The sequence below is a fragment of the Ranitomeya imitator genome, chromosome 2 (genome assembly GCF_032444005.1).
Source record: "Ranitomeya imitator isolate aRanImi1 chromosome 2, aRanImi1.pri, whole genome shotgun sequence".
NCBI lineage: Eukaryota > Metazoa > Chordata > Amphibia > Anura > Dendrobatidae > Ranitomeya > Ranitomeya imitator.
This window is the reverse complement of record NC_091283.1, coordinates 272381993-272395407: the sequence shown is the minus strand read 5'-3', so window position 1 is coordinate 272395407 and position 13415 is coordinate 272381993. Positions and strand designations below refer to the sequence as shown.

General features: G+C 46.9%; 2 protein-coding genes across 4 annotated transcripts in view; one reads left to right on the top strand and one right to left on the bottom strand.

The window, feature by feature from the left end:
* Positions 1 to 7224, top strand: part of LOC138663120 (E3 ubiquitin/ISG15 ligase TRIM25-like) — a 38488-nt gene extending 31264 nt beyond the window's left edge. Inside the window, exons 1-2 of one of the 2 annotated variants that reach the window (XM_069749232.1) lie at positions 3485 to 3512; positions 5076 to 7224. In XM_069749232.1, the coding sequence (XP_069605333.1) occupies positions 5095 to 6684 (1590 nt within the window). In that variant the 5' untranslated portion in view covers positions 3485 to 3512; positions 5076 to 5094 and the 3' untranslated portion in view covers positions 6685 to 7224. Of the gene's footprint in view, positions 1 to 3484; positions 3513 to 5075 lie in introns of those variants that run through there. The other variant, XM_069749231.1, reaches the window with a different exon arrangement.
* A 1570-nt stretch (positions 7225 to 8794) lies between these two features.
* Positions 8795 to 13415, bottom strand: part of DNAH9 (dynein axonemal heavy chain 9) — a 165720-nt gene continuing 161099 nt past the window's right edge. For both annotated transcript variants that reach the window (XM_069749229.1, XM_069749230.1), the window contains one exon: positions 8795 to 9206. In XM_069749229.1, the coding sequence (XP_069605330.1) occupies positions 8979 to 9206 (228 nt within the window). In that variant the 3' untranslated portion in view covers positions 8795 to 8978. The remainder of the gene's footprint in view (positions 9207 to 13415) is intronic.

Sequence of the window (13415 nt, the reverse complement as noted above, 5' to 3'; positions counted from 1 at the left end):
GTATACACACATATACTAGCCCTATATATACACACTAGCTCTATATACACACACAGCAGTATACACACACATACTAGCCCTATATATATATATACACACACACACACAGCAGTATACACACTAGCTCTATATACACACACAGCAGTATACACACATATACTAGCCCTATATATACACACTAGCTCTATATACACACACAGCAGTATACACACATATACTAGCCCTATATATACACACTAGCTCTATATACACACACAGCAGTATACACACACATACTAGCCCTATATATATATACACACACACACACACAGCAGTATACACACTAGCTCTATACACACACACAGCAGTATACACACATATACTAGCCCTATATATATATATATATATACACACACACAGCAGTATACACACATATACTAGCCCTATATATATACACACACACAGCAGTATACACACATATACTAGCCCTATATATACACACTAGCTCTATATACACACACAGCAGTATACACACACATACTAGCCCTATATATATATATACACACACACAGCAGTATACACACTAGCTCTATATACACACACAGCAGTATACACACATATACTAGCCCTATATATACACACTAGCTCTATATACACACACAGCAGTATACACACACATACTAGCCCTATATATATATATACACACACACACACACAGCAGTATACACACTAGCTCTATATACACACACAGCAGTATACACACATATACTAGCCCTATATATATACACACACACACAGCAGTATACACACTAGCCCTATATACACGCACAACAGTATACACACGTACTAACCCTATATATACACACACACAGCAGTATACACACTAGCCGTATACACACACAGCAGTAAACACACATATACTAGCCCTATATATATATATATATATATACACACACACACACACGATATAAATATATATATATATATATATATATGCACACAGCAGTACACACACACTAGCAATATATATATACACACAGCAGTATACACACACACTAGCAATATATATATATACACACACACACACACACTAGCTATATATACACACACACTAGCAATATATATATATACACACACACACACACAAGCTATATATACACACACACTAGCAATATATATACACACACACACACTAGCTATATATACACACACACTAGCAATATATACACACACACACTAGCTATATATACACACACACTAGCAATACACACACACACACTAGACAGATCAACATCCATCACATGGAATATGTACAGTACCTACAGAGAGTGCAGTTGCAGGGAGCTGGTCAGGCCCAGAACACAGGAAATGAGCAGGGGAGACATGGAGCCTGTCCAGACTGTCAGCTCTCATCCCTGCACCCGCAGACTCCCGGCGGGCCAGGCCTTCTCCTATCTCCTACCTAGAGTAGTAATTCCTCCTCCCTTCCCCCTATTTTCATGTGTATCCACTATCCCAGTCCTGCCGATCACTGGGGCTCTGGGACGAATGTGTACCTGCACAGCAGCGAGTCAGAGACTCATCTTCAGTGACTCCCTCACTCCTCTCTTCCAGCGTCTGCCGCCCCTCACCACACTGCACCAGTGACAGCCGGACAGCAGCGTAATGGATGCTAACAGGTGAGGTCAGGCAGGGGGCCCCTTTTGACCATCATATCACGTGTGCAGCAGAGCGGGCCCCCTGCTTCTCCTGTTATCAGTAATCCTGCCGCCGGCTGTCATTCACCGCCCTGCTTTCTCGGTCCTTCAGGGGCCCCCTCCGGCTCTGGGCCCCGGTGCAGTTGCACAGGTTGAACCGGCGGTATGTCCGCCCATGGATGAATGGTTTGCATCTAGATGTGAACCCTTTGTATTTACTGTCATGGAGTCTTCTCTTTACTGTTGACTTAGAGACAGATACACCTACTTCACTGAGAGTGTTCTGGACTTCAGTTGATGTTGTGAACGGGTTCTTCTTCACCAAATTAAGTATGCGGCGATCATCCACCACTGTTGTCATCCGTGGACGCCCAGGCCTTTTTGAGTTCCCAAGCTCACCAGTCAATTCCTTTTTTCTCAGAATGTACCCAACTGTTGATTTTGCTACTCCAAGCATGTCTGCTATCTCTCTGATGGATTTTTTTTTTTTTCAGCCTCAGGATGTTCTGCTTCACCTCAATTGAGAGTTCCTTTGACCGCATGTTGTCTGCTCACAGCAACAGCTTCCAAATGCAAAACCACACACCTGGAATCCACCCCTGACCTTTTAACTACTTCATTGATTACAGGTTAACGAGGGAGACGCCTTCAGAGTTAATTGCAGCCCTTAGAGTCCATTGTCCAATTACTTTTGGTCCCTTGAAAAAGAGGACGCTATGCATTACAGAGCTATGATTCCTAAACCCTTTCTCCGATTTGGATGTGGAAACTATCATATTGCAGCTGGGAGTGTGCACTTTCAGCCCATATTATATATATAATTGTATTTCTGAACATGTTTTTGTAAACAGCTAAAATAACAAAACTTGTGTCACTGTCCAAATATTTCTGGCCCTAACTGTATATGGAGGCTGTGTTATATATGGAGGCTCTGTGACATATGGAGGCTGTGTGATATATGGAGGCTCTGTGATATATGGAGGCTCTGTGATATATGGAGGCTGTGTGATATATGGAGGCTGTATGATATATGGAGGCTGTGTGATATATGGAGGCTGTGTGATATATGGAGGCTCTGTGATATATGGAGGCTGTGTGATATATGGAGGCTGTGTGATATATGGAGGCTGTGTGATATATGGAGGCTCTGTGATATATGGAGGCTGTGTGATATATGGAGTCTCTGTGATATATGGAGGCTGTGTGATATATGGAGGCTCTGTGATATATGGAGGCTCTGTGACATATGGAGGCTCTGTGACATATGGAGGCTGTGTGACATATGGAGGCTGTGTGATATATGGAGGCTGTGTGATATATGGAGGCTCTGTGATATATGGAGGCACTGTGCTGATGGCAGGTACCTCCGGCTGCCTCTATGTATGAGGGCAGTCAGTCTAGTCCTATATACTGGTGAACACTCCAGCTCTATACTCATTATATAGTGAATCTTTGGCCAATTTGTTGCTCCTCAGTGGCAATCACCGCGCAGATTCATGGGAATTGTAGTTTTTGAATCAATTAGCAAAATAACGTCTCTGCTTTTTTGAACTACAACTCCCAGGCCCGCACTCGCGCTGCACCAACGCCTCAGGAGGGCATATCAACCAATCAGCTGATGGTTAGGTGTTGGCGCGCAAGTGTGAGGGCACATAAACCAATCAGGAAAGTCGGCGTTGCGAGACAATATGGGAGACAAACAACCAATCAGAAGTGTGACCTCGTCTTTGGCGCGTTTCTGAGAGGAGCCAGCGAGCCAATCAGAAGCGCCGTGTCGCTGTGGTCAGTGTGCTGGGGAGGTAACGCGCAGTCACTTGGCGGTTCTCTCTCCGTGAGGTAAGTTGGGTGAACTATGAGGAGCCTCCTGTGTATAACGCCGGGGTCTGTTACCGGGGCCGGTCGGCGTATTGTCCAGTGTCGATGGCCGGTGTGTTGTGGCCTCTGCGGTGAGGAAAAGCCTCGCAATACAGTGAGCGAGGCATTACAGGTGGGGGAGGGGCAGGAGGGCCGACATAAAGCTTTATGGGTCCACTCCGCGCATTACTGTATGTGTGACCTCTGCCCCGTCCACCACCTCTGGGAGAAGCGACCTCTGCCCCGTCCACCTCTAGGAAAAGCGATCTCCGCCCCGGCCACTACTGGGAGAAGCGACCTCTGCTCCGTCCACCTCTGGGAGAAGCGACTTCTGCCCCGTCCACCTCTGGGAGAAGCCACCTCCGCCCCGTCCACCTCTGGGTGAAGCCACCTCTGCCCCATCCACCGCCTCTGTGGGAGAAGCCACCTCCGGCCCGTCCACCGCCTCTGTGGGAGATCCGACCTCTGCCTCGTCCACCTAGGTGGGAGAAACAAACTCTGCCTCGTCCACCACCTCTGGGAGAAGTGACCTCCCATAAAGGTGGATGGAGCAGAGGTCACATGTCATTTCTCCCATAGAGGTGAATGAAGCGGAGGTCGCTTCTTCCATAGCGGTGGACGGAGCGGAGGTCACTTCTCCCATAGAGGATGACAGAGCGGAGTTTGTGTGGAAACTTCCTGAAGAAGAAGCCATGAGCTTCGAAACGCGTTGAATAAACCACCCGAACATCTTACAAGTATATCTGGATCTATTATTTGTCGCAGCAGCGCGGATGTAATCCACATTTCATCTATTATAACGGTTCTGAGAGGTCGCAGCGCCGACCTGTGGATCTGCAGCAGCTGACAAACTACACGCTTGTACTGTGTACTACCAGGTGAGCAGTTGTCTCACAATTGATCAGAAACAATCCTGGGGATAAGACCCTATTTGCGCTTTTTTGTCTCCTATCTTTCAATAATAGAGGAGAATGGAGCAGAGGTCATGCATCACTTGTCCCATAGACGTGAATGTCGTAGTAGTCTCACTTCGCTTTTCCCATATGTGAATGGAGCGGAGGTAGTTTCTCCCATAGAGGTGGATGGAGCAAAGGTTATGCATCACTTCTATTGAGGTGGACGGAGTAGAGGTCGTTTCTCCTATAGAGGTGGACGGAACACAGGTCATGCATCGCTTCTCCCATAGAGGTGAATGGAGCAGAGGTCGCGCATCGCTTCTCCCATAGAGGTGAATGGAGCAGAGGTCGCGCATCACTTCTCCCATAGAGGTGAATGGAGCAGAGGTCGCGCGTTACTTCTCCCATAGAGGTGAATGGGGCAGAGGTCGCGCATCACTTTTCCCATAGACGTGGATTGAACGAATTTCTGCAGAAGACCCTGGAGAGGTTTTCCTGCTGTCCCCTTATTCTGGCTGCAGTTTGGCCCCTTTTCGGTCTCTATCCAGTTGCAGTGAATGATTTGCAGTAGCTTTTACGGTTTGTGTTTTGTGATGCATCTTATATTTATTGGTGTTACATTTTCCTTTTTTGTTGTTTTTTTTTCTAGATACTTTTGACGTGTGAAGATGTCATCGTTTTCTGAGCTGAAGGATGAGCTGTGCTGCCCCATATGCCTTTGTCTGTACACGGAGCCGGTGACTCTGAGGTGTGGACACAATTTCTGCAACTTGTGTATTCGCCGAGCCCTGGACAGCCAAGTGTCATCCAGGAACCACTACTGCCCATATTGTAGGAAAAGGTTTTCGATGAGACCCAGTCCTCGTCCGAACATCACCCTGTGTAATGTAGTGCAGCGCCTTCTGTCCTTCTCACAGGAGACATCCATAGCCGGCATCTCCTGCACCTACTGTATCACCATGCCGGTGTCCGCTGTGATGTCCTGCCTCTTGTGTGAGGCCTCGCTGTGTAATGATCACATCGCTGTCCACAACAAGTCTCCTGAACATGTGCTGGTTGCCCCCACATTGTTTCCCCAAACTAGAAAATGCATTATCCATACTAAAGTCCTGGATTATTTCAGTCCTGAAGATGTAACTTGTGTTTACTGCACGGCGCACAGAAATAATCAGACCCATGAAGACGCCGGGCCCAGCGAGAGCATGAACCTGGAAGAAGTCCTGGAGAAGCTGACCTTAAAGAGAGAGATTATCGCAAAGTGCACTGAGAAGCATCTGCTCCACAGACAAAAGGTGCAGACCTTAGCAGACCGCTACGCTCTCAATACGAAGGCTTTGTTTGCAAATCTTAAAAGAAATCTCTCTTCCCTGGAGATTCGCATCCTAAAAGACATCTGGAGGCAGGAGGAGCGAGTTTCCTTTTCCGTTGATGACAATATTAAACGACTGGAAGTGAGAAAGAACAAAATATCCAAGCAGATCGCGTGCCTTCAGGAGATCGGCAATTTTCTGATACCAAAGACTGAGATTGCTGGCCAAGATCACATTGAGGCTGAAGAAACATACAGAGCAAATATGATCTTGGCAGAGGAGTTTCATGTGGACGATTTCATCCCGGTCCTCATTTCAGAGACTTTACGGAGAGAATTGCATGATATTATGACCAATGTCAAACCCCTCTACAGAGGGAACAGTGCCATAGACATCTCACTGGATCCGGACACAGCTGGGCGCAACATCACGGTGTCCAAAGACCAGAAAACGGCGTCTTATTCCATAATAAAAAGAAAACGAAATCCACAGAATTTTGTAGTTTTTCAGGTGCTGAGCTCTCAGAGCTTCTCGGGAAGATGTTACTGGGAAGTTGAGACCTGTGATAACAGGTCTTGGAGGATAGGAGTAGTCTATCCCAGTATAGGCACGAAAAAGCCAACGCGTAGGATCGGAGATGACGCAAAATCCTGGTGCTTATGTCAGTTTCAGCACAACTATTCTGTAATACACGACGGTAGGAAAATCACACTGTCTCAGAAGGTCTCAGCCCTGAGACTGGGAGTTTACCTGGACAGCAAGGCTGGGACACTCTCCTTCTTTGAGCTTGGTGATCCTGTCGAGAAGCTCTACACTTTCACCACCACTTTCTCTGGACCTGTCCATGCCGTCTTATATCTAGGAGCGAGTGGATGGTTGAAAATTGGATCGCCGACGTGCTCACTCGAGGTTTTTGCAGATCAGTTTGGCAGCAGAATGTGTAAATAGAATTGGTGGGACGTCTGTCAATGGACATCGCTGGGATTTCCAAGCGGAGAACTCCTACGTTCTCAAAAGATATGTTCAGTAATACTGTTGGAAAACCACAAATAGGGGGGATTCAGTTGGATCGTTCTGACTTGTTTCATGTTGTGAACTATATATAAGAAGACCCCCGTCCTAGAAGACAAGTTGCCGTACTATTTTCTGCACTTATGTTTCTGGTTAAAGTTACTATTCAGTTTAAGATGTAGTAAGAAGAAAGGACATTTCTGATGGATGGACATTGCACACGGCTGCTGTTGTGCCTTGCCCAGGATGTATGTTGGCACCACGTTCTCATGACCTGATAGTCCCATTGGTGGCATTCGCATCTATAAGTTGCCTTAGTTGTACAAGTTGGAAGCACCCCTATAAGCCAATAGTTAGTACAGAAAGTTGGACTCGTTCAAGATCATTATAGCCATTACCTTTAGGCAATGAAAGGTTAATGCCTAAGAATCCTGTAGTGCTGTACTGTGGATTGTAGTAATAAATGATGTTGGGTATAAGGCTGATGTCTGTCTTGTCATTTTGTTTTGTGCTTTGTTCTGAGGGTCATGATCTGACTGCCTGTGTTGAGTTTGCTGGTCTTGTATCGCTTTTGCACTAGGTCTTGCCAAGTAGTTCTGATGAGGTGGAAACCAAATGCATCATCTGTCCTAGGTGCAGACTAACACCCGGATTAGATGCTTTTCTCCCAACCTGAAGTCGACAGCCTCATGTATACCAGGTCAGTAGTAAATTGTGTCCTTCAAAGAGGAGCTCAATCATAAGACATCCGGTCTGCCAAACACAGAGACAAGAAGCACACGGCCATACAAAGCCTGGGAATCCTGCTGCAGAAAAGTTTTACATCTTTCACCCTCTCCATTTGTCGTTTTCTGTCTCGCTTCCTTACAGCCTGTACATAGAGCTTTGCTGCAGAATCAAGTGTTCAGCCATGCTTAATCAGCGGCAAGAACCAAATTTATCTGGATTATTCCTTACAAGACAGATTCTCCGCTGTAGCCGCTACCGGGGAAATGAAAGTGTAGAGCAATTAGAGGGAAAACCTGCAGAGAATTCCTCTCCCGATCTTGGGCGAATACACAGAAGCTGCAACCTCATGGCAGCCGAGAAGCGCTAGGAAGGCGAAAAACATGAATATGATGTGAGGAAGTGTAATAATGAGGGTTACATATCCCCAGCCCCTGGAACGGGACCTGATCGACAGGTGGAAGCTTACTATGACACACAATCAGAAGCGAATTTCATTAATGGGCCACAAACGTGAAAAATAACGTCCTTCAGTTGTGGGGGAATAATATGAGCAGATAGTATGGGGACAGTAAGGGGGTGGAAAAGTGTGAGGGGACAGTATGGGGATTGAATAGTGTAAGGGGACAATGTGGAGATCGAAAAGTGTGAGAAAACGGGGTGGAAAAATGAGGGCAACATAGTTTGGAACAAGATGGAGAGAAAACGAGGTCACAGTATAGATTCGAGAAGTTTATGGTGACAGTATAGGGAAGAAGGTTTTTTTTTTGGAAAAGCATGAGGGGAAATAATGGGGACAGTATGGGAGGAAATGGTGTAAGGGGGGGCAGTATGGTGGAAGTGTTAAGGGGACGGGGGGGGGGAAATGTGTGAGGTGACTGGGAGACTGAGTAAAGTTTCAGCGGACACAAAGACTATATAGTGTGAGGACACCGTATACGGAGGGGAGATTAGTGAAGGGGGGGGGAAGGGTTGCCATACTGAATTTTTACCCTGGGTGCAGGAACAAGGTATGTACGTGTCTGGTATTTTTGAGCAAAATAGTAAATTTGGATCTCTGTAATAATGTGAACCAAACCTTCAGTTGACCACAAATTTGACTCTGAGACGAGCGGAGAGTGAGGCTAGCACGTCTGCACACAGCTCCCGTCTCACTTTTACTGCACGTTTGTGTTCCGCAAACAAGATCGGAAAAAAGATCACACCTCCACCCTTTGGACTCGGCTTCTCAGTAAATGGGGGTACATCTAAATCCTGGATAAAGACGTAACCCCTGACAGAGCGTGATTACCGTCCCCAATGATGGCTCCGAACACTAATGTAAGAGAAAGAAATGCTTTATTGGAAGAGATTTCCAGGACGCCTCCGCTGAGGACGCTCCTCCCATATATATTACTCTTAATACTGGATTTTTCACAAGGTGCGGGATCCTCTCAGTGCAACAAAAAAAATAGGAAAGTGTCTGAAGTGTCAAGAGTCCACGCGAGAATTCACCAGGTGGGCCTCTAAATCTGCAACAGCAGCGCCACCCCCGCCAGGACCCATTTCGAGGGGTTCTCCTTGGTCTTGAGGTTGAATGTCCACACGTATGTAGGTCCTCTCTGCCGCGTCTTGTACACAGGACAGGCGTAGACATTGCGGGTGTCCTGTTTATCCACGGGGATCGCCTTGATGAAGATGACCGGCATCGCAGGAGTCAAGTCTTTGAGCCGCGCGTCGGTGATGATGCTGGTCTGCAAGGGAGAGATAACACAAATGGTACACTGTAAGTATCAGGAAGGGTTAAAATGACGCTGCTTTATGGCAAAACAGCGCCATCATCATGTATGGCTGTGTGTGGTACTGCAGCTCGGCACAAAGGCAGAGACACCAAGTGTGACCCTTGTAGGACTACTTCAGTCTTTATTAGACATCTTCCTGGTGACGGGATCGCTTTTAAAAGCGCGAGTGAAATGCAGATATCATTCTTTTAAAAAAAAAAAAAATTATATCACATGTGATTATAAATCACCATGGAAACAATATCTGGTGAACGCGGCTTTAATATATTCAGCGCCAACACCCATAAGAAGCGGATCCAGCTCCAAGATGAATGATGCGATAAGGCCGAGATGGATGTGCGGAGACGCAGATTTCGGGCTCTTAAGCACGGCAGATATTGAAATGATAGATGGCGGTGTGCGGACGCCGGCCGCACGCATTATTAATGTGCTACCAGCGGACGGATCTTAAATAGTTGGGTTTTATTTCTTCCTGGGAAATCTGTCGGATTGTTATAAATGGTCGGAGCAGCGATTGTCTGGATTTGCCCGCAGAGCGCCCTCCGTTCATGCTCCGCAGCTTGTAAGACGAATGCCGAATTACTGGCTTATGTACAGTAGATACGGCTCATTCCTTCTACCTCTCAGTCGTGGTCATCGCCTCTGCACCCGCTCAATTTATATTTCTTAAAATTGCATTTAGGAAGAAAATTAATAACCTCTTAATGGGCTCAAAAAATTTCTACCAATTTGCGGCTGTAGTGGGTATGGAAGTAAATCTAGGGACATGGATCCATCAGTGCTCCTGACTGTCCTGTAAAGATGGATGAAAGCGCGTGATCCTTCGTGTTGTGAGGAAGGGGAAATCGGTACAGGAATGAAGCAGTGCTGGTACATGAAAGCTAGAGAAGACAGCAGCACAGAACTCACATCCAGCCTGTATTACTGAGGAGGGAGAAAAGTCTGAAACAATCAGCGGGTCGAGAAATGAATGAAGATTGCAGACTGCAACTTGGCACAACATTTTCATTTAATATTGTATACAGGGAGCTCCCCCTAGTGGTAGCTGCAGACAGGATCTTATGTATCTCTGTATTCAGGGAGCTCCCCCTAGTGGTGGGTGCAGACAGGATCTTATGTATCTATACAGGGAGCTCCCCCTAGTGGTGGGTGCAGACAGGATCTTATCATGTATCTGTATACAGGGAGCTCCCCCTAGTGGTGACTGCAGACAGGATCTTATGTATCTCTGTACACAGGGAGCTCCCCCTAGTGGTGACTGAAGACACGATCTTATGTATCTCTGTATACAGGGAGCTACCCCTAGTGGTGGCTGCAGACAGGATCTTCTGTATCTATACAGGGAGCTCCCCCTAGTGGCTGCAGACAGAATCTTATGTATCTCTGTATACAGGGAGCTCCCCCTAGTGGTGACTGCAGACAGGATCTTATCATGTATCTCTATACAGGGAGCTCCCCCTAGTGGTGGTTGCAGACAGGATCTTATGTATCTCTGTATACAGGGAGCTTCCCCTAGTGGTGACTGCAGACAGGATCTTATGTATCTCTGTATACAGGGAGCTCCCCCTAGTGGTGGCTGCAGACAGAATCTTATGTATCTCTGTATACAGGGAGCTCCCCCTAGTGGTGACTGAAGACAGGATCTTATCATGTATCTCTGTATACAGGGAGCTCCCCCTAGTGGTGGCTGCAGACATGATCTTATGTATCTATACAGGGAGATCCCCCTGGTGGTGGCTGTAGACAGAATCTTACATATCTGTATACAGGGAGCTCCCCCTAGTGGTGACTGAAGACAGGATCTTATGTATCTCTGTATACAGGGAGCTACCCCTAGTGGTGGCTGCAGACATGATCTTATCATGTATCTATACAGGGAGCTCCCCCTAGTGGCTGCAGACAGAATCTTATGTATCTCTGTATACAGGGAGCTCCCCCTAGTGGTGACTGCAGACAGGATCTTATGTATCTCTGTATACAGGGAGCTCCCCCTAGTGGTGGCTGCAGACAGAATCTTATGTATCTCTGTATACAGGGAGCTCCCCCTAGTGGTGACTGAAGACAGGATCTTATCATGTATCTCTGTATACAGGGAGCTCCCCCTAGTGGTGGCTGCAGACAGGATCTTATGTATCTCTGTATACAGGGAGCTTCCCCTAGTGGTGACTGCAGACAGGATCTTATGTATCTCTGTATACAGGGAGCTCCCCCTAGTGGTGGCTGCAGACAGAATCTTATGTATCTCTGTATACAGGGAGCTCCCCCTAGTGGTGACTGAAGACAGGATCTTATGTATCTATACAGGGAGATCCCCCTGGTGGTGGCTGCAGACAGAATCTTACATATCTGTATACAGGGAGCTCCCCCTAGTGGTGACTGAAGACAGGATCTTATGTATCTCTGTATACAGGGAGCTACCCCTAGTGGTGGCTGCAGACAGGATCTTATCATGTATCTATACAGGGAGCTCCCCCTAGTGGCTGCAGACAGAATCTTATGTATCTCTGTATACAGGGAGCTCCCCCTAGTGGTGACTGCAGACAGGATCTTATCATGTATCTCTGTATACAGGGAGCTCCCCCTAGTGGTGGCTGCAGACAGGATCTTATGTATCTCTGTATACAGGGAGCTTCCCCTAGTGCTGACTGCAGACAGGATCTTATGTATCTCTGTATACAGGGAGCTCCCCCTAGTGGTGACTGAAGACAGGATCTTATCATGTATCTCTGTATACAGGGAGCTCCCCCTAGTGGTGGCTGCAGACATGATCTTATGTATCTATACAGGGAGATCCCCCTGGTGGTGGCTGCAGACAGAATCTTACATATCTGTATACAGGGAGCTCCCCCTAGTGGTGGCTGCAGACAGGATCTTATCATGTATCTGTATATAGGGAGGTCCCCCTAGTGGTGGCTGCAGACAGGATCTTATGTATCTATACAGGGAGCTCCCCCTAGTGGAGGCTGCAGACAGGATTTTATCATGTATCTCTGTATACAGGGAGCTCCCCCTAGTGGTGACTGCAGAAAGGATCTTATGTATCTCTGTATACAGGGAGCTTCCCCTAGTGGTGGCTGCAGACAGGATCTTATCATGTATCTCTGTATACAGGGAGCTCCCCCTAGTGGTGGCTGCACACAGGATTTTATGTATCTCTGTATACAGGGAGCTCCCCTTAGTGGTGGCTGCACAAAGGATCTTATCATGTATCTCTGTATACAGGGAGCTCCCCCTAGTGGTGGCTGCACAAAGGATCTTATCATGTATCTCTGTATACAGGGAGTTCCTCCTAGTGGTGGCTGCACACAGGATCTTATCATGTATCTCTGTATACAGGGAGCTCCTAGTGGTTATTTACTGTAGTTGGTAAGCTGATAATCACTGGTAACCAGCTTGTCCCAGTAAAGCAGCCTTTCAGCAGTCAGCCCATCCATTTCCCATCTTCTCTTCATTACTAAGCAGATTTTTCCAGAACGTAATGCATCTGGAGAACGTCTTCACCTTCCATTGATCAGTCCGCTGTTGTGCAGGGATCACTCGCTGATAATTAAGCTCAGATTTACATTTTCTCTGGGATCCAAGCTGCTTTTTTAATCCATAAAAATCAAAGCTGGATTACATCTTGTTTCATTTCGCGATTCATCTTCTTCTCGACTGACATCGGGGCCTTGGTCTCGTACGGAGGAGAAGTCGACGCTTCCATTGTCTTTGTGCTGAATCTCCGTCGACCTTGTAGACTGTCTTCTGGTAATTTGTGCTCGGGCTCCACGCTCTCGCACATGTTCAAAGACCGGCTACTCCATAGAAAAAGCCGATGGAGGGCTGCAACGCTAATCGGGCAGATAATGTGCCAGACGCCCCACTTTGATCAGTCTCTCAAAATTGTAATGAAGTTTCTTGAAGATCATTGGCGACGGCAGAAGAAAAGAGAAGACGGTTCGGCACGGCCGCTGCTTCTCCATCTCCCGTCTCTGATGTCAGACCAACGATTCCCCAAAAGACTTTTAAAGTTGTTTTGAGGTCGTTGCTTTTAGATAGAACTGTATCTGAAATCACCCTTAGGCCTCCTGCTGGTGCAGAGCTCGTACGGCACCACGCTGGGAGTCCTGATGGTGTCATACTGTGGTGTCCTCTTCTGGCTCCATACAGCTCAGTATTAAG